Consider the following 27,115-nt stretch of genomic DNA (forward strand, 5'->3'; position numbering starts at 1 on the left):
AGTTTTTTTTAAAGCTGCTGTACAATTCTTTTGTAATCATCCAAATGTAACCAGTCTGCCTCAGAGGCAGAGTTTCTTGCAATTGCCCAGATCTGGTTTCTCTTGTAAGATTTTCTAACTTTGTGGTAAAACTCGTCTTTAATCTTGTCTGATAAAAAGTTGCAGGTTTTGAAACAAAAAAAACAGATTACAAATATTATAAATTAGATCCAGGCAAGATTGCCATCAGCAATCATTAAAGTATGTTTCCAGTTAAAAAGAGATAGCTAAAAAACGAAGGCCTTTTAGTCAGGACACAATATTTAGTCCACTTCAGGTGTGCAACATACATTATGTTATGAAGCTTTCAGCTCTTAGTATTCTATTTCTTATCTTAACACCTAAAACATAACAGCACTGAGCAGGAATACAATGTATGTTCAAGAAGTTGACAGCGTTTTGGCACCATTTTTGTCCTGTTTCTTGTTTAAAAATTCTCAGTTCAGTCCCTGACCACCTTCTATTCAAGCTTTCAAGGATTCAAGGTTCTATTTGTCATACACACCACATGTGGTGCATGTGGTGGAACGAAATTGTGTACACAGGTTACCGGTTACATCCAACAAAAGTATTAAAATGTAGAAGAAAAACAGTAATAAGATCTAAGATATGAACTAAGAAAAACGTTAACTAAAAATACACTAAGCACTAGTAGCAAAAAAAAAAAAAAAAACAATACGTCAAACAGCAGCACGAACATGAGTCTGTGAGAGCAGATGAGTACGAATGAACACAGCAACATGAAACAAATCAGCAGCAACATGATGTGATTTTTTTTTTTTTAGATATTCATGAGTCTAACAGCCTCTGGGTAGAAGCTGTTCCTCAGTCTAGTGGTTCTACACTTAATGTTCCTTAACCTCCTTCCTGAGGGGAACAGGACAAAAAGTGTGTGTGCTGGGTGAGTGTGGTCCTTCATGATGCAGGTGGCCCTCTTCCTGCATCTGGAGGTGTAAATGTCTGTGGTGGTGGGGAGACTGACTCCAGCAGACTTCTGTGCAGCCTTCACCACTCTCTGCAAAGCTTTCCTTTCTGCAGCTGTGCAGCCTCCATGCCATATGTTTTTCACAGTCATACCTTTTTATTACTGCATTTGCAACTTTATGATATTTGGCTATGATTGGAACAACTTATCTGAAGAAAAACGGAAAAATATCGAACCACAAAAATATTAACAAGATTTATCTTCTGCTCTCTTTCAGGTGTTTTACTTGAATCCTCGTTACATCCTGTTCATCCATCTGGTGGTGAACGATATGATCCAGCTTACAACCACAGTCAGCCTGTTTCTCATCAGTTACATCTTCTACAAAATTAATGCTTCTCTCTGTTGCCTCATTATTGTTTTTGCTGTCTTCACCACTTTAAACACTCCAATAAATTTAACTGTGATGGCTGTGGAGTGCTACATCGCTGTGTGCTTCCCCCTGCGACACGCTGAGCTCTGCACCGTCAAACGAACTTATATTCTGATTGTCTGTATTTGGGTTTTGAGTGCAGTGTCAATAATGCCTGATATCTTTCTCATTCTGGCCACCGAGCCTGCACGGTTATTTTTTTCTACAATATTCTGTGAAAGAGATAACCTGTTTAGACATCCAGTAAGTATACAAAAGAGGGATGTTTCTTATATAATTTATTTAACTTTAGTTTGGCTCACTCTCTTCTTTGCCTACTTCAGGATTCTTTTTGCTGCTCACGCAGCTAATTCAGCCGACAGAAATGTAAAAAAGGCCAGGAATACCATCCTGCTTCATGGCTTTCAGCTCCTCTTGTGTATGCTGACGTACATATATAATATGTTCAGAAATTCAATTGTACTTTGGTTCCCTAACCATTACGTACACATCCTCTTTGTTTGGTACATCATCATCCAGGTTCTCCCCAGGTTTGTCAGTCCCATTGTGTATGGGCTACGAGACAAGACATTCAAACAGCATTTGAGAAAATATTTGCTCTGTGGCATGAGAATAAATAACAAATCACTGCTCTCAGTGAAACTCATAATGCTTTCCAGATTTAAATCAAACAAATAAGAGTTGGGAGCAAATGGGTTTGTTTCTGTTTAATACTCTGATGCTTCAACCGCACAATACAGAAGCAGGTTTTGGTTTTATGACAAGTTTATTATGCTACCAAGTGAAGAAAGTAGCTGAACATTATGAATATTATTTCATAATCACGCCTACAGCTGGTACAGAATGCTGCTGCACGATTTTTAACTGATACAGGTAGGCGTGGGCACGTAACTCCAGTTTTGGTGCCCCTTCAGTGGCTTCCTGTCCAGTTTTAAATCCATTTTAAAGTTCTATTGTTTGTTTTTTAGTCTTTGAATGGTCTTGGTCCTTCTTATTTGTCTGAACTGCTTCACCTTTATATGGCATCACATGCTCTTAGATCCCCTGACCAGATACTTTTAGCAGTCCCGAATACCATTTATAGATCCAGGGGAGACAATTGTATTGTATTATTGTAAATACAGCTGGGAAGATAATTGGTATTCCACTGTCATCATTGCAAAATACAGTATATATTATATATAAGCAGGAGGACCATAGGTGAGTAGGTTTTAATCCAAATATGTGATGTTGTTGTGTAATATTGATTTATGTCCTTACTTGTAATGTTGTGATTTCCAGATCTTGGGTGATACTATCAGGCTGTGGTTATGTACTCAAGATGGAAGGAGCTTAGGAGTGCAGAGGAGCATGTGTTGTATCTTCAAAGCAGGCAGGATGGAAATCAAACCACAGAGTTGAGTAATCAAAAAGTCTCACAGTATCTCAGAGGAACCAGGGTTGGAACAGATCAGGGTTTTCAGAACATCCACAAGGGAACAGGTAGATTCAGGGCTTTGATGAGACTTATGTAAGGAGCAGAGATTAGATTAGTATTTTCAGAATTCGAAAGACACACGAAATTAATCACCATTGGTAACATAAGATCAAGCAGATATCTGTGACTCAGTCTCTAAAAGTGCCGGATACAAAGCTGATTAGGATCTGCTGTGCTCAACAGACCTGCTACTCACCAGCACCTGAAATAACAAAAAAGGATAGCAGAGAGAGCCAGAATATTACCACCAGCGCAGCTCAACCTATCTCCAAGTCTGAGCCCAGACACCCTGTTCCTTTCCTTTTGATCATGACCTGCGGTGGAAGTGGTCTCAATCAACAAGTACTTGGGTGTACACATGAATGACAACCTCAGCTGGAGCAACACCACCACCAGCCTGATCAAGGAAGCTCATCAGAGACTCTACTTCCTCAGGCAGCTGAGACGAGCTGGTCAAGGAAGCTCAGTCCTCACCTCCTTCTACAGGTGTGCAGTGGAGAACATCCTGTGCTCCAGCATCAACGTGTGGCATGGAGGCTGCACTGCTGCAGAAAGAAAAGCTTTGCAGAGAGTGGTGAAGGCTGCACAGAAGATGTTGGAGTCAGTCTCCCCACCATCACAGACATCTACACCTCCAGATGCAGGAAGAGGGCCACCTGCATCATGAAGGACTCCACTCACCCAGCACACACACTTTTTGCCCCACTCCCCTCAGGAAGGAGGTTAAGGAGCATTAAGTGTAGAACCACTAGACTGAGGAACAGCTTCTACCCTGAAGCTGTTAGACTCATGAATCTCTAACCAGAATAATCCTGTGCAAAAAAAATCACATCATGTTGCTGCTGATCTGTTTCAGTGTCGCTGCTGATCTGTTTCAATGTTGATGTGTTCAGGTGTGCTCATCTGCTTACACGGGCTCGTGTTCAGGTTTGTGCTGATGTTCGACGTAATGTTTTTTAGGCTAATAATGCTTAGTGTATATTCAGTTGATGTTTTTCTTAGTTAATATATTGAATGTTATCATTGTTTTTCTTTTACATTTTATTGTTGGATGTAACTGGGACCCTGTGTACATAATTTCGCTCCACCACATGTACCACATGAGGTGCGAATGACAATAAAGAATCTCTGACTCTCTGATTCAGTCTCTTGTAACAGATCTCTCGTAAATGAGGCCTAAAGGCTCAATGGGAACTAACTTGTATAAATAAAGGTTGAATGAAAAAAAAAAAGATCCATACCTCATGACCATTTGTCAGGGTTGGAACTTTCACAGAGTAGTAAATCAAACTCTTCGACTCAACTCTTCCTTCACCGTGACAAATTGAAGCAATGCCCTCATTAGGTTTTTTTTATTTTCCATACTAGCCCTCAAGAAAAACAGATACTTTTCTTTCCTCTCCTGCCTTCCTCCTGCTTTTTCTCTTTGTACTGTGTATCTGAGCTTCTATTTACACATCTTCTGAATTGTAAATTACTGTTATGGATTTGGTCAGGGCAGCATGTCGATGGGCATATAATATGCATGTGCAGTACTCTTGTTTTTGTTTGTTTTAATAATATAAAATATTTGCTGCACCTGCATCAACTTGATGTAAAATGTTGGCCACACTTTAAAGTCATCCCTTTTACATACCTCAACAAAATAAGGGTTTGTATTTATTTTATATGAGATGAAAAATTACCTATACATTCCAAATGTCTTCTGTTTTCTTGTGCTTTTTTAATGAAAATCTAAAATAACAAACACAACATCTGGCTCGAAGGACCATGTTGGATACAAAAAAAGCATATTTGAGTATTTTAAAAAGCGCTATACAAATAAAACTTATTACTAATATTATTAGGCAGCACGGTGGCGCAACTGGTAGAGCTGTTGCCTCTCAGCGAGCAGGTCCTTGGTTCAAACCCCGGTCCAGGGGCCTTTCTGGGTGGAGTTTGCATGTTCTCTCCGTGCATGTGTGGGTTTTCTCCAGGTACTCCGGTTTCCTCCCACAGACCAAAAACATGCATGTTAGGCTGATTGGTAACTCTAAATTGTCCCTAGGTGTGAGTGAGAGAGTGAATGGTTGTTTGTGTCGTTTGTCTCTATATGGCCCTGTAATAGACTTGCGACCCGTCCAGGGTGTACCCCGCCCCTCGCACAGTGATTGCTGGACATGGGCACCAGCGACCCCCGTGACCAAAAATGGAATAAGCGGGTAAAGAAAATGGATGGATGGATGGATGGATTTATGATAGTAGGGTTTCTACTTTTTGGCACCGGGGGATACCTATGTTATCAGCTATTAAGGAAGATGTCGGCAGCAGTTTCGTCTGAGAATCGTAGGCTACTTGCTGCTTCTGGAACTAAACAATAACAATATTTGGTTAACAAGACATGAGCAAACAAAGTACTAGATTCAACAAGCAAATGCAAATTTGGATGACAGTCATGTCACATGACTAAAGACTTTTGCTTAATATAAACCCATCAGCATGTCATGCTTATTTTCTAACTGCTTCAACTGGAGTTTGAAGTGAAGTGGAAAAATATCTGAAATATTTCTGTCCTGCTCCTCAGAGCTTGATGTTACATCCATCATTGTGTAAGTGCAACACTGTCTCATACTTTTATGTTTATTAACATTAAGGCATTCATCTGTAATTGTATAAACTTTTTTAATTACCTAATTTAGTATCTTGAAAGGTTGAAAAAAAAAAAGCAAAATTCTGTTTGATTTCTAAAACTCATAATTACTGGAATAGTTTGTATTTTTTCTTACAACCAGCATTTTTTTAACCTGATACTGTTGGGCATTCAGATGTGCTGATTCATTTCCGAAGAGCTGCTGGGATGTATTGAAAATATTACTAGTTTCTTTGTGTGTGTGCTTTTAAGTAAATCTTAGAGGATTTAAAAAAATAGGGTAGCAGCCAGATATAAAAACATTTTAAATCGAAATGTAATAGGGGTGGAAAAATTAAAACAAAAAAAAAAGCCTTTTATTTGAAATTTGAAGTTGTTTTTCTTTCTTCTTTAAAAGAAAAAGATACTGAAATCTCCTCTATGAATTCCTCATCCTATATGTACAATGTGTCGAGCGTTCTGAGTAACCGTGACTCCCCGAGCACAGCTATGGCCAAAAACATCATCATCCTCACTCTGGGTCTCACCATCAACTACATCAACTGTGCACTGATTCACACCTTCAGGAAACACCAGGTCAGTGTTTGAAAAAGAAAATGATGCTTATCTGCTTTTCTTTTGTTGCACAGATGAACTCAAAATACCTTCTTTTTATTTTGTCAGCTTCAGTTTATGCACGCATCATATTTTAATTACACAAAAAGCTGCAATAGGGATGCTTTTAGCTTTTAGTATTGTTCTTGATTCTTCTACTAGCACGTAATATTAAACTTTACGCAGCAGTAATGGAATATTGCTCTCTTGCAAAAGAAAAATGATGTAATACAACATTCTGTTGTCATTTCAATTTATTTTGTTTAAAAAAAAATTCCCAACTTAATTCTTTACCACCTTACTTTTCACATTTGTCTGAAGACCATTTAAAAAGAACAAACCACTGAAATAAAAAGTATTTTCTTCTGCTCTCTTTCAGGTGTTTTACTTGAATCCTCGTTACATCCTGTTCATCCATCTGGTGGTGAACGATATGATCCAGCTTACGACCACAGTCAGCCTCTTTCTCATCAGTTACATCTTCTACACAATTAATGCTTCTCTCTGTTGCCTCATCATTGTTTTTGCTGTTTTCACATCTTTTAACACCCCCATAAATTTAGCTGTGATGGCTGTGGAGTGCTACATCGCCGTGTGCTTCCCTCTGAGACACGCTGAGCTCTGCACCGTCAAACGAACTTATATTCTGATTGTCTGTATTTGGGTTTTGAGTGCAACATCTGTAATGCCTGATATCTTTCTCATTCTGGCCACGGAGCCTGTACGGTTATTTTATTCTACAATATTCTGTGAAAGAGATAATCTGTTTAGACATCCAGTAAGTTTACAAAAGAGGGATGTTTCTTATATAATTTATTTAACTTTAGTTTGGCTCACTCTCTTCTTTGCCTACTTCAGGATCATTTTTGCTGCTCACGCAGCTAATTCAGCCGACAGAAATGCAAAAAAGGCCAGGAATACCATCCTGCTTCATGGCTTTCAGCTCCTCTTGTGTATGCTGACGTACGTATTTCCCATGATCAGAAACTCAATAGTATTTTGGTTCCCTAAACATTACATACACATCGTCTTTGTTTGTTACATCATCGTACAGATTTTGCCCAGGTTTGTCAGTCCCATTGTGTATGGCCTAAGAGACAACATGTTTAAACAGCATTTAAGAAAACATTTGCTCTGTGGCATGAGAGCAGGCAGTAAACCAATGCTCTCAGTGAAACTCATAATGCTCTCCAGATTTCAAATTACATTAATAAGATTTGGGAGCAAATAGTCCAATATTTTGTTTGATTTTACATTGGTGCTTCAATCTTACTACAGAACTAGGAGCAGGATTTTTGTTTATGTCACTTGAGTTTAATAAGCTACTCAGTTTAGCAGATGTAAACATGACTCCTTGACCTGGGCCTTCAGATTTAATGAAATATGCAGTCATGCAATATGTGCTTTTGATTACTTAACATTTTGTCCTAATACATACCTTATCAAAGCAACAATTGTAGATGGTGAATTGTCTTCCTGGTGCATTCATGAGCAACATGAATATATTTCAATAACCCACACGAAAATCTTAACTGTAATCTACAGAATTTACTGTTTCTGCAAAATTTTACTATGTAATGAAACAAAAATACATGTATTTTAAAACAAGTATCATTGTAAACCTAAATGAAACCAGTGTGGCTTTTTAAATTAACAGGTTTTAATTGAATGCACCACAAACCTTTACCATCCATCCATCCATTATCTTTACCCACTTATTCCATTTTGGGTCACGGGGGTCACCGGTGCCCATGTCCAGCAATCACTGTGCAAGGGGCAGCGTACACCCTGGACAGGTCGCAAGTCCATCACAGGGCCACATAGAGACAAAGGAGACAAACAACCATTCACTCTCTCACTCACACCTAGGGACAATTTAGAGTTACCAATCAGTCTAACATGCATGTTTTTGATCTGTGGGAGGAAACCGGAGTACCCAGAGAAAACCCACGCATGCACGGAGAGAACATGCGAACTCCACCCAGAAAGGCCCCCGGACCGTGATTTGAACCAGGGACCTGCTCACTGAGAGGCAGCAGTTCTACCAGTTGCGCCGCCGTGCTGCAACACCAAGATCAATAATCAAAAAATTGACAGGAGAAAACCATCAAGAAAAATCAATCAGTTCTCAAACAAAAAATTTTAAAAACGGACTGCCTTGGGCATGTCCCTACATGAGTCAAAATTTCTGGTGGACAGCCCAGAGACCATTCAGCACAAGGCCAGAGTTCTGGTGGAGTATCCAAGACTGTGGAGGCGAGCAAGATGTGTCCTCCTGGACCCTCTCAGAGGCACACGAATGAGAGGCGTCCTTCTGGACACTCTCAGAGATGGTGGAAAGACAGAGGCTGCATCAGGTGGTGAGGGTGCAGCAGGTGATGATGCTGCAGCAAGCTAAGAGAACAGAGGATGCAGCGACAGACATTGAACTAGAAATAGCTGTAGCAGATGCCGATGAATCAGAGATAGCTGCAGAAGGCAATGAACCAGGGATGACTGCAGCAGACTGCAATGAGACCACAGAGACCTCTGCGAACAAAGAACCAGTAGGTGTTGCAACAGACGATGAGGCTGCAGAAGGTGATGTGTCAGAAGGCGCTCCAGCAGAGGAACCCATAGAGGGTGCCACAGATGATGAGACCACGGGAACCACCACAGATGATGAGACCACGAGGACCGCTGCAGATGATGAGCAAGGGGAGGTTGCTGCTAGAGACATGGGACCCACTAGAAGTTTGGGGTTGACCAGCAGCTTGGGGCACACCAGCAGCTTGGGACTCAGAGCAGTAGCAGCTGCTGGACCAGAGGCAGGTGGAATATCATGGTTATCTCCATGGAGACACACAGAGAAAAGGTGACAATGTCCCCAGTCCTCCAAAAGGTAGAAGGAGCAGAGCCACTGTTACTAACTCTGAGACATGGGCCATGCTGACATCCTGGACGATCCCCACAGGGACACAGGAAGGTGGAGCATCATGGTCAACCACTACAGAGACACAGGAAGGTGGAGTGTCATGGCTGACCCCTACAGTGACACAGGAAAGTGGTGTGTCATCACCAACTTCCATGGATACACAGGTAGGTGGAGCATCATGGCCGACCCCCATGGAGACACAGGAAATTGGAGCATCATCACCAACTCCCATGGAGACACAGGAAAGTGGAGCGTTATAGCTGACCCCTACAGAGACAAAGGAAGTTGTAGCATCACAAGCAATCCCCACAATGACACGGGAAGATGGGGAGTCATGTGTTTAGGGAGCTGGAGAGCAATGAAACACAGAAGGTGATCAAGGACCTGGAATTAAAGAGGGACATGGAGCAAACCTCCTGGAGGCCAGAATTTTTATGCTCAGCCAAATTCCACAGAAAGGCAATCGCCTCTTCTCCTCGTCCACCAATAGTGGAGATGGGAGGACGTTGGGCTCCAGGCTGGGGAGTCCTTGCCTAGGAGCTGGTCCTGAAGTCCACACCTGAACTCTGCTTCAATGGATGACAAGGGTATTTTCACACTCCACCATTCTTCTCTGGCGGAGAGACATAGGAGGCGAGTGGGATGGAAGAAGGTGGCAAGGCGCTAAAGATCCACAAGGAACTGGAAGGGACTAAAGTGTTAGAAAGGAGGAAATTGGCTTAAATTCCAAGTGGGTTCTCCAGAACTGAGACCTCCTCCTTTCCTCTTCTTCCACAAAAAAGAGACGATGGGATAATCTCCACTTCCAGGCTCTGGTGTCTACAGGCAGATCTGAACCTTCTCATCTGAAACCCACTCCAGTAGTTGACGGAGTGTGGGCCCTGTGCCACATTCCTCTGTCTTTCCTTTCGTTCTTACTGAAAGGTTTTAGCTGCCTCTTCAACCAAAAACTCTAATAGGGTGATTTTTCTGCTGGGTTCTCTTGGGTCCATACATTCGATCATGCTTGGTGGGGTTGAACCCAGGGTGCAGATAGAAACTCAAAAGTACTCAAAAGTAAAATAAGAAACAGATTTATTAACAAAAAATTTCAAAAAGCTGATGTGGCTGCAAAACTTACATAAAAAAATCAGGAAAGACAGGAAGGAGCAAAGCAATCAGTCACAGAAAAACTAAATACAAGAACCTAAGAAGACCAAAACACAAAACACACAGATCCTGACAGAAGTGTTCATCTTTTATCCAAAAGACTTCTTCAGTTTGAGTAGCTGCAACAAACTCAGTCTTATAAGCTACACCTTCCCATATTGGATCAACCAGTTTGCTGGTGACAGCCAAAACTAGTTGTTTCCATGTAAAAGGAGGACCATCAACCTAACACCTTACTGTTAGTGCCCTCATGGTCGCTTGCTATTCACAAAGGGCTGAAGGATACTAGCAATAACAGCATTATCAGAGGGTGACAAATTAACGTGGAGGCCTCCACCCCTGTTTAACGATGAACAGTTCTCTTCACAAAGATGGCTTCTTTTACTCCTCACACAAACCAACATTTCTGTCTATCAAGGATGTGAACATCTTCATCCCTGAAAGAGTGACCGCTGGCCTGCAGATGAGTGTAAACCGCAGAGTCCTGGCCTGGTGATGTTGCTCTTTTGTGCTGGGCCATCCTTTTGGCCAGTGGTTCTTCAGTTTTCCCAACATATAACTGATCACAGTCCTCCTGGCACTTAATAGTATATACAGTATCACTCTGTTTGTGTCAGGGGACTGGATCTTTGGGGTGAAGTAGTCTTTGCCGTAATCAAAATCTGCTTTGTCATTGCACCGAATTACAACAAAATTACATTTCAGTAGAGCCCGTAAATGTACATTGGGGTTTGAGAGCCACTGGGACGTGCCATTTAGAAAATAAAATCTCAGTTTCTCTGAAACCCCAACAAACATACGGGATAACTACTGGTCTGATTCTTTGTTTGGGGTCCTCCCATCTGATGGCTCATTGGTTTCCTTTTTGGGTTTGTTATCTACTTTTAAAAAGGCCCACTTAGGATATCCACATTGCTCCAGGGCCTATCTTCTGTGGGATTTCTCCTTCTCTCTGGCTCCTGTTAGTGGGGATGCTGTCAGCTCTGTGGTACAGAGTCCTGATGACTCCTAACTTGTCCTCCAGTGGGTGATGGAAGTCAAATCGCAAGTACCAGTTTGTGTGGGTGGGTTTGTGGAACACATTAGTTTCCAAATACCCTCCATCAGAGACTTGGATCTCACAATCCAAGAAAGCCAACCTGCCATCTTTTACATATTCTCGTGTGAACTTTATATATCCATAAAGTTGATGTGATCAGTGAAATGTTATGATGTCTTGAGATTTAATTTTAACCCAGGTGTCATCAACATACCTGAATCAATGACTCTGTGGCATCCCTGAAAAGAATACCAAGCCTCTCTTTTCTACCTCCTCCATTTACAGATTTACAACAATAAGATAACCTGGGGACCCCATAGTACACCCGTGTTTCTGTATATAATGGCCCCAAAATGTGAAGTAGGTTGGCTGTAGCACAGTTCCTGACAATTATTTAACAAACTTATCCTGGGGAGCTTGACTGAACTGTGCCTTCTCGTCTGACAATGAGGTCCTAAGCAATGAGAGAATCTCCAAACGTTTCTGTCTGGAGAAGCAAATTTAATAAAATGTAATTGGATAACCCTTAATTGATTCATAATTAAATTAAATGTTTTTTCCTACTAAGTAGGATACAGGAAACAAGATAAATTGGCAATTAATAAGAAAAACTAGATTAAAAATAAAATATTTATTAAATAAATAATTTAAAATGTAAATGTAGCATTTGAAATGTACTAAATTCTTGGACCTTCACTGAAGTCCCTGAAGGTTCCACTTAGATATGTTGAAAGTTGCTGGATATTATCTTACTTTATTAGCTCACTTGACAGGTACAGTATTTATATTTTGTGGGGTATGGTCATTTTTGCATTTTCTGGACATTTTATATTGCAGTCAAACTGTAATTATGTACAGTAACAACAAATAAAAATCTGTAAGTATATTTTTGTAGATGGTTGTTGGGGAATAATCTTATTAGTCTATCAGGTGTAGAGGCTTTACCATGAACAACTTGACTTGGACTTCTTTGAACCCATTTTTCCTTCGATGGGGTGTGTGCACATTTTATTCAAGGGACATCTCTGATGAGTATAACCTGTTCCTTATTAGAGATTCCTTCCTGAAAAAATAATCCCCTTCTGACACACATCCTTGACATCAAGCCAAGTAATTCATGATCACCCAAGACCAAACTAACTGATGGAAATAAATGTTCTTTCCCTGCATATGTATATTTTCTTTGTTCAGGAAGAGTCTCACCTGGACTATGAAGAACAATGCTTTGTCGGATACCAGCAGTGATGATCAAAAGTTGGTCAGGCCTCCCTTCTCAGAATGTCTAGATTTGAGGCTCCGATTGCAATGATAACTCGAAGGATCCTATTTGTGACACCAGAGTTGTTGGGGAGAAATCTTATTAGTCTGTCTTATTTATCACGTAGCGAGTATTCACCATGAACAATGTCTATGTAGAGGGATACTGTATAAACACAGACTCAGCTGCTGCATTCAATCTCTTATTTATTGTCAGTTTATCAATCCCTAAAGTCATCAACAGTTATACAAACAGAAAATTTTCCAATCACCCCCTCATTTGGTCATGTCTTGTTGCATGTGAAGTCTGGTGCAGCTGCTCTTTGGTCACAAAAACACAATGCCCAATGTTGTTGCCAAATTATTTATCTCGTGAGTTTTTGGCGGTGTATATCATTGTTTTCCCGGATTTTAATGCTAAAGACACTCTGCAGGACCTACATGATAACATCAGCTCGCTGCAAAACAAGCACCCGGAGACTTTTTATGTGGTGGCTGGTAATTTTAAGCACATAAACCTGAAAGACACTGACAAGATCTTATCAGCATATGGACATTCCAACATGGGGAAATAGCGCACTTAACCGTGTTTACGCCAACATACAAGACACATAACTGGTTTGTTCCACTTTGAAGTAAGCTGTTGGGGGAAGAATCAGTTTTGTGTTGTGTGTTTCCTTGACTGATGAAGCCTTCTGGATGGAAGGTGAAACGTTTAAGCACACACACAAAACAAAAGAAACTGTTCCGATGACCCGACTGAAAATTGTTGGATTGTATACCTGGATTATTGAGCATGGACTTTGTTGGTTTTGAAACAGTTTGACATGACTGAAGACGAGGAAGAGGGCCAGCACCGGAGGAGGGGTATGCCAAAGAGACCATCTTAGCACCAACATAACTGGTTTGTTCCACTTTGGAGTAAGCTATTGGGGGAAGAATCAGTTTTGTGTTGTGTGTCCTTTGCTTCTTTGCGGTTCATTTTCCACATTTTTCACAATTGGCTGATTGATGGAAGAGCCATGGATTGTTTATTTAAAATAAATTATTTAAAATGATTTTGCACCATGTGTGAAGCCCACAAGTGCAGGGGGAGGATCCCTCCTGCAGCTGATCAGCTGATCTGCTTCTCTGCCACACATATTTATCCTGCAGCGGGTTTGTGAAGGGTTAACCCTTTGCTGTCTAAATGAACCGATCATGGATTGGACCCGTCTTGCTGCATCTGGGCCGGGACGGCTTGCCATCATTGATGGAAAAACAAATTCTGAATTTCAAAGGAAAATGTCAAGACATCTGTCCATGAACTGAATCTCAAGAGAAGGTGGGTCATGCAGCAAGACAATGACCCTAAGCACACAAGTTGTTCTACCAAATAATGGTTAAAGAAGAATAAAGTTCATGTTTTGGAATGGCCAAGTCAAAGTCCTGACCGTAATCCAATCCAGATGTTGTGGAAGGACCTGAAGCAGCAGTTAATGTGAGGAAACCACCAACATCCCAGAGTTAAAGATGTTCTGTGCAGAGGAATGGGCTAAAGTTCCTCCAAGTCGGGTGAGCAGGACTGAGCAACAGTTACCAGAAATGTTTAGTTGCAATTATTGCTGCAGGTGGGGTAGGGGTGGGGGTCATACTAGGTACTGAAAGAAAAGGTTAGCATACTTTTACCACTCACAAATACATAATATTGGATCATCTTCCTCAATAAAAAAAATGACCAAGTATAATAGTTTGTCTTGTTTGTTTCACTGGGTTCTCTTTATCTACTTTTAGGACTTGTGTGAAAATCTGATGATGTTTTAGGTCATATTTATGCAGAACTATAGAAAATTTTAAAGCGTTCACAAACTTTCAAGCACCACAGACAGTTCCCTGTCTCTGAGTGGTCAGGGAAGACACTCCACATCAAAATGTGATCTTTATCACAATGTTGAGTGTGTTGGGATGGACCTGCCTCAGTTGCTGTGCCAAACACCAGATGCTGAGAAGGTCCTCCTGCACACATCTCTGCCTTCATTCAGCACCATCCAAAGTGTATAAAACTCTTGCTTGTGAAAGTGTTACAATCACTTTATGTCAGCTATAACCAAAAAACACAAAACATGGAGGAAAAATACCAAATTTTTGATGCAAACATTTGGATTTTTAATTTTTTATTTTACCAAGAAGTTATATAAAGCATGAAAAATAAATGCCAGGGTTTAGTCTGGTGAAAAATGGATGAGATGCATTAAATCAGAAAACCAGATTCAGTGGCAGTGGAGAGTAATTTACAGTTTTTTTCTGTTTAAGGACTTTTTTTTCATTCAACTTTTATTTAGACAGGTTAATCCCATTGAGCATCAAGGACTCATTTACAATAGAGACATTAATTTAGACCTGACTAATACGTGGAAGAAGAACAATAATTACATCACCATTCAGGAGGACTTTAAACATCAGCATCATATATAAAAACATCAGACATATTTCACTCTCATTTCCTGACTGTCAAAGTTGAGTCTGATGTGATTTCTGTGAGGTAGGAATTATTTTTGGCCATCTCTCCTTTGTTTCCGTTTCCTCTTATGCTTTGTTGGTGCACTTTCTACATTTTATGTGCGTTTATTTATTTCCTAAGATCATCTCTAGTAATATAATGAGGCATTTATTTGCCTGCTAAATTTCTTAGAACTGAAAAAAACAAAGAATGCTTTTGTTGTTTGTGTCATGTTACTGCTTTGCTGGTAAAGTACTGTAATATCAAATTAAATGAGTTTTAAAAAGCCACTGTTGCTAGAAAAAAAACTGTTTAAAATACGTTTTTAATATTATGGATAAGTGTAAGCACAATAGGGTGGATTTGTGTAATTAATGACAGATCTTGACTTTGAATCAGAAATAGGAATATTGTTCAGCATCTTTATGATCTTGTTCTACAGCCACACCTTTGTAAAGACTGGAGAATGCAGCTTTGCTTTGTCCTGGCAATAAAAGTTCCTTTCAAGATAAATTAATCTTGAAAGAAATGCATACAGAGTGAAAAGTCTATGTAATTTCTTGGATTAAATGTGCTCATTGCATACTAAAGATATCCTAAACTATATGAAATGGTGCAATTTATACTACTTTAAATTTCCACATGGTGCAATCGTGAAATGTGGGTCCACTTTCAGCAGAAACGCTTCAAATATTCTTGTTTATTTTAAGGACAGGGTATTCCTTCAACCTCATGAACTCCTCATCCTATAACTACAGTGTGTCGGGCGGTCTGAGCGATCAACTCATCATAGCTGCAGCTAAAAATGTGATCGTCCTCGCTCTAGGCATCACCATCAACTATATTAACGGCATGCTGATTCTCACCTTCAGAAAACATCAGGTCTGCATTTATTGCCAGATTTTTTTGGTTATTTTAAAGTTATCAGTGTAGATAACGTCATAATAATATATAATGCAAATTAAAACATACGAAAAAGAAAAATTCAAGTTTTTTTCTTTTCCTCTCTTTCAGGTGTTTTACGTGAACCCTCGTTACATCCTGTTCATCCATCTTGTCGTGAACGATGTGATCCAGCTAACAACATCAGCCAGCCTGTTTGTCATTGGTTACGTCTTGTATAAGATTAATGCTTCCCTTTGTTGCCTCCTGATATCTTTGGCTATTTTCACCACCATGAACACTCCGTTAAATTTAGCCGTAATGGCTGTGGAGTGCTACGTCGCTGTGTGCTTCCCTCTGCGGCACGCTGAGCTCTGCACCGTCAAACGAACTTATATTCTGATTGGTTGTGTTTGGACTTTGAGCTCGGTCACAGTTTTGCCCGAAATCTTTATTCTATTGGCAACAGACCCCCTGTGGTTAGTTTATTCCTCGATAATTTGTCTAAGGGAAAATCTGTACCTACATCCAGTGAGTGTGCAAATTAGACAAATTGTTTATCTAATGTATTTAATTGGAGTGTGGTTCGTCCTTTTCTTTACCTATATCAAGATCTTTGTTGCTGCTCAAGCAGCTAATTCAGCTGATGGAAAGGAAAAGAAGGCCAGGAACACCGTCCTGCTTCACGGCTTTCAGCTGCTGTTGTGTATGCTGACATATGTAGACCCTATGATAAAAACTGGTTTGATGAGATTGTTCCCTAAATATGCAGAAGAAGTGCGCTTCGTTTGGTATGTGTTTGTTCACATTCTCCCCAGGTTTATCAGCCCCATTGTGTATGGGCTGCGAGACAAGACGTTCAAACAGTATCTGAAGAAACATCTGTCGTGTATCATTAGACCAGTCAGTAAACTGCATCCTAACAGTATTTGAAAAACACTTTAACTTTGCACAGTAAAGTATGGAGTGGTGTTATCAAGATTTAACACCCTGGGTTGAGCGACTGAAACATCTTTGCAGTTCGCTGGTGAAGAAGCCCATATTGTGAGGAGAGACAGGTCAATCTGCATGTGTATCTAGTTTAGCTCAGCTTTATAACTCGAACCCCACACTCTCTGTTCTTTAAATTGAGAAAGCTCCTCGGATGAGAAGTGAAACATCTTCTTTTACAAATAAAGTCCAGTTTTTGTCTTGAACTTTTTTGAATCCTTGCAGTTCCACTCATAAACTGGCTGCGGAAGGTCGACCCTTGAATTATTGATAACCTCTCCTTAATTTGCTGACTTTTACATTTCAGGTTACAAATTGTTTCATCTGTGATGGCTCACCTGTCTCCACTTATTAGTCATTTATGTAACAATCTTTAGTCTTTGCTTGTGATTGTTTTGTGAGTGGGTGAGTTTATCAGATGATACTAAAAATCCCCAATATAATAGAAAGAGAAGAGCTGTTCTTAAATGCAAATGTTTTGTTTTTTGACTATTTCTTTTAGGATTTATAAATAGTACATGAAATCTAAAATTTCACAGTATAGTCTGGAGAAAAATGTATAAGATGTGGTGTTACAGCAGCACTCGATTTTACAGTGCATTGCTGAAAAAGTTGTGGCTTGTGAAATTTAAATAAAAAGAGAAAGCAAGGATTTCCAAATCTCATAAGCATATATATGTTTGCTTCACAATGGGACATACAAAACACATCAAAACAAAAAAAAAAAATACACAATTATTTAGTTTTAAAAAATAAGGTTTTGTTAATTTTATTGCAGGAACATGTCAAAAAAGTTGGGACGGGGCAACAGACGGCTGTAAAAGCAACTAATCTGCAGAAGAAACAACTGAAGGAGAATTTGGCAACATTTTAAGTGAATTGGCAACATGTCAGTCTGAGAAATGGGTATAAAAACAGGATTTTAGAGAGGCAGAATGTCTCAGAAGTAAAAATGGGCAGAGGTTTACCAGTCTGAAATAAACTGTCTAAAATTGGGAAGGCTGCAAATATCCTATCATCTACACCAAATTATTATTTTTTTTTTTAATCTTTCTTTTCTTTTTACACCAAAGTTCATGCTCAATAATCGAGGTACAAATCCAACAATGTTCATTCAGATTATCTGGATGGTTTCTTTTTTTTTTTTTTTTGCTGAGACGTTTCATCCTTCATCCAAAAGGACTTCTTCAGTCCAAGGAGCCACAAACAAACTGGAGTTCCACAAATAAAACACGCCAATAGTGAGAAAAAAAACAAAAACAGTTATGAACTATCATCTACAGTTTATAATAACAGATTTCAAGAATCTGGAGAAATCGCTGAGTTCAAAAGACAAGGTTGAGAAACAACATTGAAGGGTTGTGGACTTTGGGCCTTTGGGGGCCACTGCATCAAAACAGTATGTTTCTGTTTTATAGACGTCACTGCATGGGCTCAGGAAAACTTCCACAAATCACCAGTAAAAACTGTTCGTCTTGCCATCAATAAATGCAGGGTAAAGCTCTATCATGCAATAAAGAAGGAATATGTGAACACTATCCTAAATATATTTCTCAGTCATCCTGGATGACTGAGAAAACAAACTTTGTGTTTTTGAAACCATTAGTGAAAAGGCCAGACTTCAGGGGTATCTGAGGCAGGCTTGAAACACAAGAGTCAGGATGGCTTCTGGGTAATACTAGATGGCTAGGCCTCAGACTGACGAAGCCTCTTGGACGAGGGGCGAAACGTTTCTTTTTTAACAAAAAAACGAAGTCCAGATGACATGATTCAACCTTTTTTGTTTGTTTATCCTAAATACTGCCGTCTTCTCTGAACCAAATATAATTTAAAATTAACTCAGGCAAAGTTCAAATCTGTTCTATAGTCAGACAAATTAAAATATAAAATTGTATTTGGAAATTATAGCACCCCATCCTCTATACAAAAGAGCAGAGGGCTAATCCGTCCTGTTATGAGTGCACAGTTTAAAAGCTTGCATCTCTGATGGTATAGGGCTGCATTAGTGCCTCTAGCATGGGCAGTTTACACATCTAGAAAGTTGTCGATGCAGAAAAGTTATACAGATTTTAGAAAAACAAATGCTGCCCTTCAGATGTCTCGGTCTCCCTATCTCGGAAGAGGTGGAGAGACCGAGCACGACTGACCGAAATCAGACTGCCTGCTTCGGATTGAACAAGAAGAAGACATTGCTGAAGCCACGGAGCTCGAATGTTTACAGAGAAGCTGCTAAACTTCATCATAATTAATAACCAACCGCTGTCAGTTGTAGAAAATTAAAGATTTCGCAGCTTGATACTTGCAGCCAAGATATAGTTTACGCTCCAGGAGATATTTATCAGTACAACAGTAGAAAATAAAAAAAAATGCATATGAATTGAAAATTACAAGAAAATTATTTTAAAAAATGAAACAAAAACAGCTACATTATAAAGCGATTTAAAATACTAAAAACAGGAACATGTCTGTGTTGGTTTATGCCATGAACTTAGCAGATGTTTAAAGCCATTTATTTTTTTATTTTTTTATTTAATTAATTCATTTAAAAGAAACAAAAAGAAACAAAACCATCAAAAAGAAAAAAACATTGAATAAAAAGAGTGCAAAAAGAAGAATATTGTATATCTGCCCCTTATTTAAAAAAATGTATAAAATAACTTTAAACAAACAGTCACTTAAATTAATCACCTTAATATCCACTTCAAAGCTATTTTAAAAAAAAACATGTTTTGTGTTAGCAGAATTTAATTCTAACTTTGAATCTTAACCAACATTTATAAAACTTACCCCAAGTTGCCCTTTTGGACATGCATGCATATATTTGTACAAAGTATACTTGCCTATAGACAGGAGATTATTGCAGCCTCATATAAAATCAATAATGATCATATCGGAAAGGTATTGCTATCGACTGATATCCAGATTTGGGGATCGGATTGGAAGTAAAATAAATGTGGATCGTGCATCCCTACTTATCACCCCTCTCGTAAGAATCCTTGAGAAATATTTTTCTTTTCTCTTTTCCCTAATGTGACATTAATCAATCAGAGGCTGGTTAGCTGGCTTTGAAAAATCTAGGTAATGCGTTTTGAAGAGAGTTGTACATACTGTGTCTATATATGTCTATATCTATATTTTGTCGATCAAAAACAGTATTGTGTTAGTATTTTTGTTGATTTAAAAAAAGCATTCGATACTATTGACCACACTATTCTCCTTGAAAAATTAAATAAATATGGTATAAGAGGACCAGCATTACACTGGGTATCTAGCTATTTAAAAGATAGGAAACAGTTTGTACAAATAAATGGTGTAAGATCTGACTTGTGCAATATCACTTGTGGAGTTCCTCAAGGCTCTGTACTTGGACCAAAGTTATTTATTTTATATGTGAATGACTTAGTGAATGTATCAGGACTCCTGAAATGTGTACTTTTTGCAGATGACACCACATTTTTTTGTTTGGGTAAAGATGTAAAACGGATGTTGGAACTGATGAAGACAGAATTTGATAAAATACAAACTTGGTTTAAACTTAATAAATTATCATTAAATTTAGATAAAACTAAATACGTGATATTTAGTAACAAAAAGAGAACAGTTGATGATCCATTTAAAACTGAGGGTGTTGAGATTTGTAGAGTTAATGAGATGAAATTTTTGGGTGTAATCATTGATGAACAGCTAACATGGAAAAATCACATAAATTCTGTAAGAACAAAAATATCTAAATCTATTGCAGTACTATACAAAGTCAGGGAATTATTAAATGATAAAGCTCTGTACATGTTGTATAACACAATCATTGTTCCACATTTAATCTATTGCATTGATGTTTGGGGGAAAGCATGTAAAACATTTACAAAACCTATTTTTATTTTACAGAAAAGAGCTGTAAGAATTATCACCAGAAAGCATTACAGTCACCCATCAAGCACATTATTTTATCAACTGAAGTTATTGAAGTTCCATGATTTAGTAGATTATTGTCATAGCTCTGCTCTCTGTCAGCTCCTCTGTCATGCTGCACACTCAGTAATCACTCAACTCATGTCACCTGTCACCGCTCATTATCCCACAGCTCCACCACTTGGTCCAGTCAGTACTTAAGTTCACTCATTCCTCTCAGTCTGGGCCAGATTCTCTATCCTGTCTCATCAGCAGTAGACTTTCCAGCATTCCATTGATTGACTCATCACGTTCATGACCCTTGCCTTGACCACGACCACGCTTTTGCCTCAGCCCTCGTCTGCTTTTGCTCATCTGATCAGGTACCGACTCATGCTCTTGTTTTTTGACTCTCTTTTTGGATCACGTACTGGATACTTCTGCTGAACAACTGACTTCACGGTATGAACTCTGCCTTTCCCTTCTGACTGTTTTTTGGATCACGGATTAAAGGTCAAGCTCATTCTGTATCACGGACTTATCCTTATCCCTGAATCTGATTCCCACAGATTCATTTCCCCAATTAGTCTCTTTCCCCCTGCATCTACTAACCTTTATCTTTTAGTTGCAAGCCTGTTGGACTCCGTTCCAGTGGACCTTAACATCAGTTCTACTTCTACTGGCAGCCCGCCACTTCAACACTACCCAATCACGAACTACCAATCAGAAGATCGGAACCGGCCCAGAACCGGACCTACTCCAGGGTTTTACTTTATTTCACAATAAACCTTTTAACCCTCTCAGTGGTTGTTGTTGTTGTTTGCGATCCGGCCTCTGGTTCATGACAGATTATAGTATTTTATCAGTTATGTATAGAGCTCAAAATAACACATTACCGTTAAATATCCAAAGAAATTTTATTAAAAGACAAAGTTGTTACAATCTTAAGGGGATAGAGATATTTGTCAAACCAAAATTCAGAACTAGTCTGAAGGGAAGGTCTACCTCAATCCAAGGAGTTGGATTGTGGAATGGTCTAGAGAGTGATGTGAAAAATGTCAAGTCAATGTGTACATTTAAGAAAAAGATCAAATCTAGATTGTTAAAAAAGTATATATGAAGTAGCTTAGTGTGTGTTTTGTATTAGAATTAGAAAAATTAGAAAGTTATTAATTTTGTTCTGTTACTTGAAAATTAATATGTCTGAAATAATTGTTTGAAAAAAGGGGCAGATAAAATAAGATTTTTTTTTTTCTTTCTGCTGCCTTTCATTTTAATTTTTTTTTGTATCTTTTTATATATTATGGAATTGTTTTGTACTTTTTTTAAAATGAATAAACTTCATACCATATAACGCTCAACGTTGTTTCTCTTCACTGGTATGACCAAGTGCGAGTAAAATCTGTTCAGACACGGGACTGCTCTTCAGTGATCTTTATTGCAGGGATCTGGTATAATAAACAGAACACAATATTTCATCAATGTGTGTGACAGGTGCATGAATCTCCACCAGCTTCCATTACCACTTTTCTTTTCTTCTCCTCTCTTTTCTTGTTGTGTGATCGTAGTCTTTTTTCCTCAATATATTAATACAACAATTTTACATTTTAGACCAAAACATGTTTTATTTTGCCATAAAACGTTCAAAACACAGTTAACAGTATGAAAACAGTACTGGTTCTGTATTGGTTCTGTCATGACCGTGGAACACTGGATCTGCTCTTTAGCCTTGTACTTGAGGAGTCATGGGAGTCTGCCCATCAAGTCTATCTGCATTTTGTGGACTTGGAGAAGGCTTTCAACTGTGTTCCATAAGGTGCACTATGGGTGGGTGCTCCGTGAGAATGAGATTGGGGGGCCCATTTCTATGGGCTGTTCAGTCCCTATACAAGCAGTGTGAGAGTTTGGTTCGCATTGCCGCTAGTAAGTCAGAGCCCTTCAGGGTGGGAATTGGACTCTGCCAGAGTTGTCCATTGTCACCGATTCTGTTCATAACTTTTATGGACAGAATTTTTTGGTGCAGCTAGGGGGCAGGAGGAGTCTGGTTTGGTAGCCTCATGATTACTCCTCTGCTATTTGCAGATGATGTGGTCCTGTTGGCGTCATCATGCAGTGATCTTCAGCTCTCACTAGAGAGGTTTGCAGCTGAGTGTGAAGTGGCCGGGATGAGAGTCAGCGCCTCTAAATCTGAGGCCATGATCCTCAGTCGGAAAAGGGTGGATTGTTCTCCGGGTCGAGGGTGAAATTTTGCCTCAAGCGGATGCGTTCAAGTATTTTGGGGATTTGTTCATGAGTGAGGAAAAAAGGGAGTGTGAGATAGGCTGATGGAGTGATGCAGCAACTGCAGCATTGAGGACTCTCTGCCAGTCAATTGTGATGGAGAGGGAGCTGAACTGTAAGGCAAAGCTATCTGTTTATCGGTCCATCTACGTTCCTACCCTCACCTATGGTCACAAACTCTGTGTAGTGACTGAAAGAATGAGACTGTGGATACAGGCAGTTGAAAAGAGTTTCCTCCGCAGGGTAGCTGGGCTCTTCTTTAGAGAAAGGGTGAGAAGTTCAGTTATCCAGGAGAGACTCGAAGTAGAACTGCTGCACTTCTACATTGAAAGGAGTCAGTTGAGGTGGATCAGGCATCTGGTAAGGATGCTTCCAGCATGCCTCCCTGGAGGTTCTTCAGGCATGTCTGATAGGGAGGAGACCCCGGGGAAAACGCAGGACATGCTGGAGAGACTACATCTCTCTGTTGGCCTGGGAATGCCTTTGAATCCTCCCAGATGTGCTGGATGAGGTAGCTGTGGAAGGAGATGTCTGGGCCTCCGTTCTCAAGCTGCCACCCCCGCGATCTGAATTCAGAACAAGCGGAAGATAATGGATGGATGGATGGAATTTAATTTTTGAGAGTGACCCTTTCTTATAGGCAGCACAGTTGCATAGTTGATAGAGCTGCCTCCGCTCAGTGAGCAAGTCACCCCGGTTCAAATCCCATTTGCGCGCCTTTCTGGGTGGAGTTTACATGTTCTCTCCGTACATGCATTGGTTTTCTCCGTGTACTCCGGTTTCCTCCCACAGACAAAAAACATTCATGTTAGACCCATTGGTAACTCTAAATTGTCTGTAGGTGTGAGTGAGAGAGTGAATGGCTGTTTGTCTTGTTTGTTTCCATGTGGCCCTGTGATAGACTGGAGACCAGTCCAGGGTGTCCCCCGCCTCTCACACAGTGATGGCTGGACATGGGCACCAGTGACTCCTTTGACCCACAAAGGAAGAAGAGGGTAAAGATAATGAATGGATGGATGGACAGACATTTCTTATGCCTAAATGCAGCAACACAACAAAATGCAAGTTGGCACATTGCAGATTTTTGAAGTTAGCCATCTCACAAGGTTTACATGTAAGAGGACAGTTATCTTGGATTCTAATGTAGAAATCCAATGTTCGATGGTGACCTTATTTACGTCTAAATGCAAACAAACTTCAAAATGGAAAACAGTACCTGACTTTTATTTCAACTTATCCAGCTCACAAGAAGGACGGACGGAAGGTAATTCCATTTCACCTCTTTGCTCTGCAGTGGGGAACATAAACATGAAAACATCATCTAAAAGTAGGCAAGAGTGACACATTTGTAACCAAATGATCACAATGTTTTGTTTTACACAAATGTTTAAAATGCAACTTTTTTGTAGTTATGTTTAGTGACTTTTGTCTAATGATACAAAAAAGCTACATCAAAAAAAAAATGAAAGAACAGATTTTAATGCAAACTTTTTTTTTCCAACATTTCACCCATCTCTGTATAATGCATAGCATGAGATTGTAGTCTTGTTGGAAATATAAGAGACGCGCCAACACACCAAGCTTCTAGACAGGAATGAGCAATAATTATGTAACATAACATTTTCAAAATAATTTTGTTCAAAAATAGAAAAATACTTTATAAAACTAATGACTGTATTTTGCGAATAAATTGTTTTGCATGTACTGTATAGGCTCAGCTGTTTTTCATCTGAATTTAGGCCCGTTATAATTTGGGAAAGCATGAGAGTTGTAAAAAACTAAGTAAAAAGCGGGTTGATTTTCAAACAGTCAGTTTGCATTTGCCCCCAGGCGGATAAATAATCTAATTAATACAGGAGAGAATTTGGTCATTACATCACAGGAAACATAAAAACATGAGACAGACTTTATGTTCATATCCAGTCGGTCAAAGTCGAGCCTGAAGGGATCTCTGTGAGGTAGGAAGGAAGTTTTATACAACTTTTCTGTATTTTAATGTTTCGGTTGTAACATATTTTACTGCATGAATAAACATTTTTTGTGCATTTAATTCTGAAAAATTTCACTTTTTCTTGTTTTCTGTCATTTAAATAGAATATATTCTTTTTAGATTAACTAAATATGTTTGTTTGTTTAATAAACTTGCATTTGAACTGTTATTTTTAGAAAATGTTAGCTAAGTGCAAACTTATTAATAGTGTTAAATAATTAACAATAAAGTGGGGAGACATATTTATGTTTTAACTGTTCAGTATGGAAAAGGTCACAGATAAATAACTTTTTGATAAAATGTGACAAAGTTTTTCTATTGACAAAACATGAACAAAATGTTACATTAAAACAAAAATATATTTATTAGTTTTATAGCACATAAATTTATGGGATTTCTGATGTTTTCTCAGCATATTTTATTTGTCGATGTACATTAATTGTTATTGTTTTTTTTATCTCAAATTCAAAAACAGTTAAAACTGTACAATATCTGCTGCAGTTTGAAAAAGAAATACTGTTTTTAATAACTAGCAGTTTGGGAGGACGCCAAAGACAAAAACACCAGACAAACATTTCCTCACAGTCAAACTGTATTTGAAACAAATTTATGTCTGAGTTGAAGAAGCGGGTGGATGGATGGATGGATGGATGGATGGATGGATGGATGGATGGATGGATGGATGGATGGATGGATGGATGGATGGATGGATGCTAATTGTGTGTTGTTGGGTAATAAAGCATTGTAAAGACTATATAAGCTTATATTTTTTATTTTAAAGAAAGTATTATTGAATCATAGCAAGAATATATTTTACTTGGACTAGAGAAGAACACATTTTTAGTCAAATAAAGTAGTTTAACTGGAAAACACGACGTGAAATCAAAAAGTCCAACAAAAAAAATTATGTTGACATTAATTAAGTTATTCTTTGACATAGTAAAATATGAAGTGAGATAATAAAACTTAAAGTTAGATATGAATTGGGCTGGAAATGGAATAAAAAAAAAAAAATCGTGCTGTAAATTTAAAAAAAAAATGAAATGTAACATTTATTTCTCATTTTGGAGACAGGATATTCCATCAGCTTCATGAATTCTTCATCTTCTAACTTCAACGTGTCGAGCAATTTAAACACCGGTAATCAGGATGGCCCGGGCTTAGCTGCAGCCAAATATGTGATCGTCCTCGCGCTTGGCTTCATCCTCAACTACATCAGTGGTGCTCTGATTCACACCTTCAGAAAACACCAGGTCTGCATTTATTAACTGGTTTTAATTGTGTTGAAGCCATCAGTGCAGGAAATTGTGTTTAATTGATCAGTAATTGTAAAGAATATTTTTAAAGCATTAAAAATTGCTCTGCTTTCTTCTCTTTTCTTTCAGGTTTTTTTCCTGAACCCTCGTTACGTCCTGCTCATCCACCTCGTCGTGAACGATATGGTCCAGCTGACGACATCGATCAGCCTGTTCATCAGTTACGTCTCCTACAAAATCAACGCTTCCGTTTGTTGCCTCATGATGACCGTTGCTGTTTTCACCACCATGAACACTCCGTTAAATTTAGCTGCGATGGCTTTGGAGCGCTACGTCGCCGTGTGCTTCCCTCTGCAGCACGTCGAGCTCTGCACCGTCAAACGAACTTATGTTCTGATTGGTTGCATTTGGGCTTTGAGCTCGGTCGCAGTTTTGTTCCAAACCATTGTTCTTCTGTCCACGGAGCCTCTGTCGTTTTTTCATTCTGCAATAGTTTGTCTGATGGAAAAACTGTTCCAACACCCAATAAGTCTTCAAATGAGGGGGATTACCTATATTATTTATTTAACTGTAGTTTGGTTCACCCTTTTCTTTACCTACTTCAAGATCTTTTTTGCAGCCAGAGCAGCTAATTCAGCTGACGGGAATGCAACAAAGGCCAGGAACACCATCCTGCTTCACGGCGTTCAGCTCCTCTTGTGCATGCTGACATATTTAGACCCTTTGGTCAAAACTCATTTAATCGGCTCGTTCCCTAACATTTCTAGTCATTTACGCTACGTTTGGTATATCATTGTGGACGTTCTTCCCAGGTTTATCAGTCCCATTGTGTACGGGCTGAGAGACAAGACGTTTAAACTGTATTTGAGAAAAAGCTTTAAAACTTTAACGTAA

At 39.1% G+C, this 27,115-nt stretch overlaps 4 protein-coding genes across 4 annotated transcripts in view; all 4 read left to right on the forward strand.

Moving 5' to 3' along the window:
- LOC119412868 (odorant receptor 131-2-like) overlaps window positions 1–2,075 on the forward strand; it is a 3,023-nt gene extending 948 nt beyond the window's left edge. The window contains exon 2 of the mRNA XM_037679904.1: window positions 1,242–2,075. Coding sequence (XP_037535832.1) covers window positions 1,242–2,075 — 834 coding nt within the window. The remainder of the gene's footprint in view (window positions 1–1,241) is intronic.
- A 3,848-nt stretch (window positions 2,076–5,923) lies between these two features.
- On the forward strand, window positions 5,924–9,387 carry LOC119412869 (mu-type opioid receptor-like). The gene is made up of 4 exons (XM_037679905.1): window positions 5,924–6,079; window positions 6,477–7,251; window positions 8,426–8,951; window positions 9,051–9,387. The coding sequence occupies exons 1-4, from the start codon at window positions 5,924–5,926 to the stop codon at window positions 9,385–9,387; spliced, it is 1,794 nt and encodes a 597-aa protein (XP_037535833.1).
- Window positions 9,388–15,667: 6,280 nt separating this feature from the next.
- On the forward strand, window positions 15,668–16,854 carry LOC119412649 (odorant receptor 131-2-like). Its single transcript, XM_037679684.1, has 2 exons — window positions 15,668–15,817; window positions 15,950–16,854. The coding sequence occupies exons 1-2, from the start codon at window positions 15,668–15,670 to the stop codon at window positions 16,748–16,750; spliced, it is 951 nt and encodes a 316-aa protein (XP_037535612.1). The 3' UTR covers window positions 16,751–16,854.
- A 9,202-nt stretch (window positions 16,855–26,056) lies between these two features.
- On the forward strand, window positions 26,057–27,115 carry LOC119412870 (odorant receptor 131-2-like). Its single transcript, XM_037679906.1, has 2 exons — window positions 26,057–26,218; window positions 26,351–27,115. The coding sequence occupies exons 1-2, from the start codon at window positions 26,057–26,059 to the stop codon at window positions 27,113–27,115; spliced, it is 927 nt and encodes a 308-aa protein (XP_037535834.1).

Source organism: Nematolebias whitei, chromosome 7 (assembly GCF_014905685.2).
Source record: "Nematolebias whitei isolate Nwh7 chromosome 7, NemWhi1, whole genome shotgun sequence".
NCBI classification, from domain to species: domain Eukaryota; kingdom Metazoa; phylum Chordata; class Actinopteri; order Cyprinodontiformes; family Rivulidae; genus Nematolebias; species Nematolebias whitei.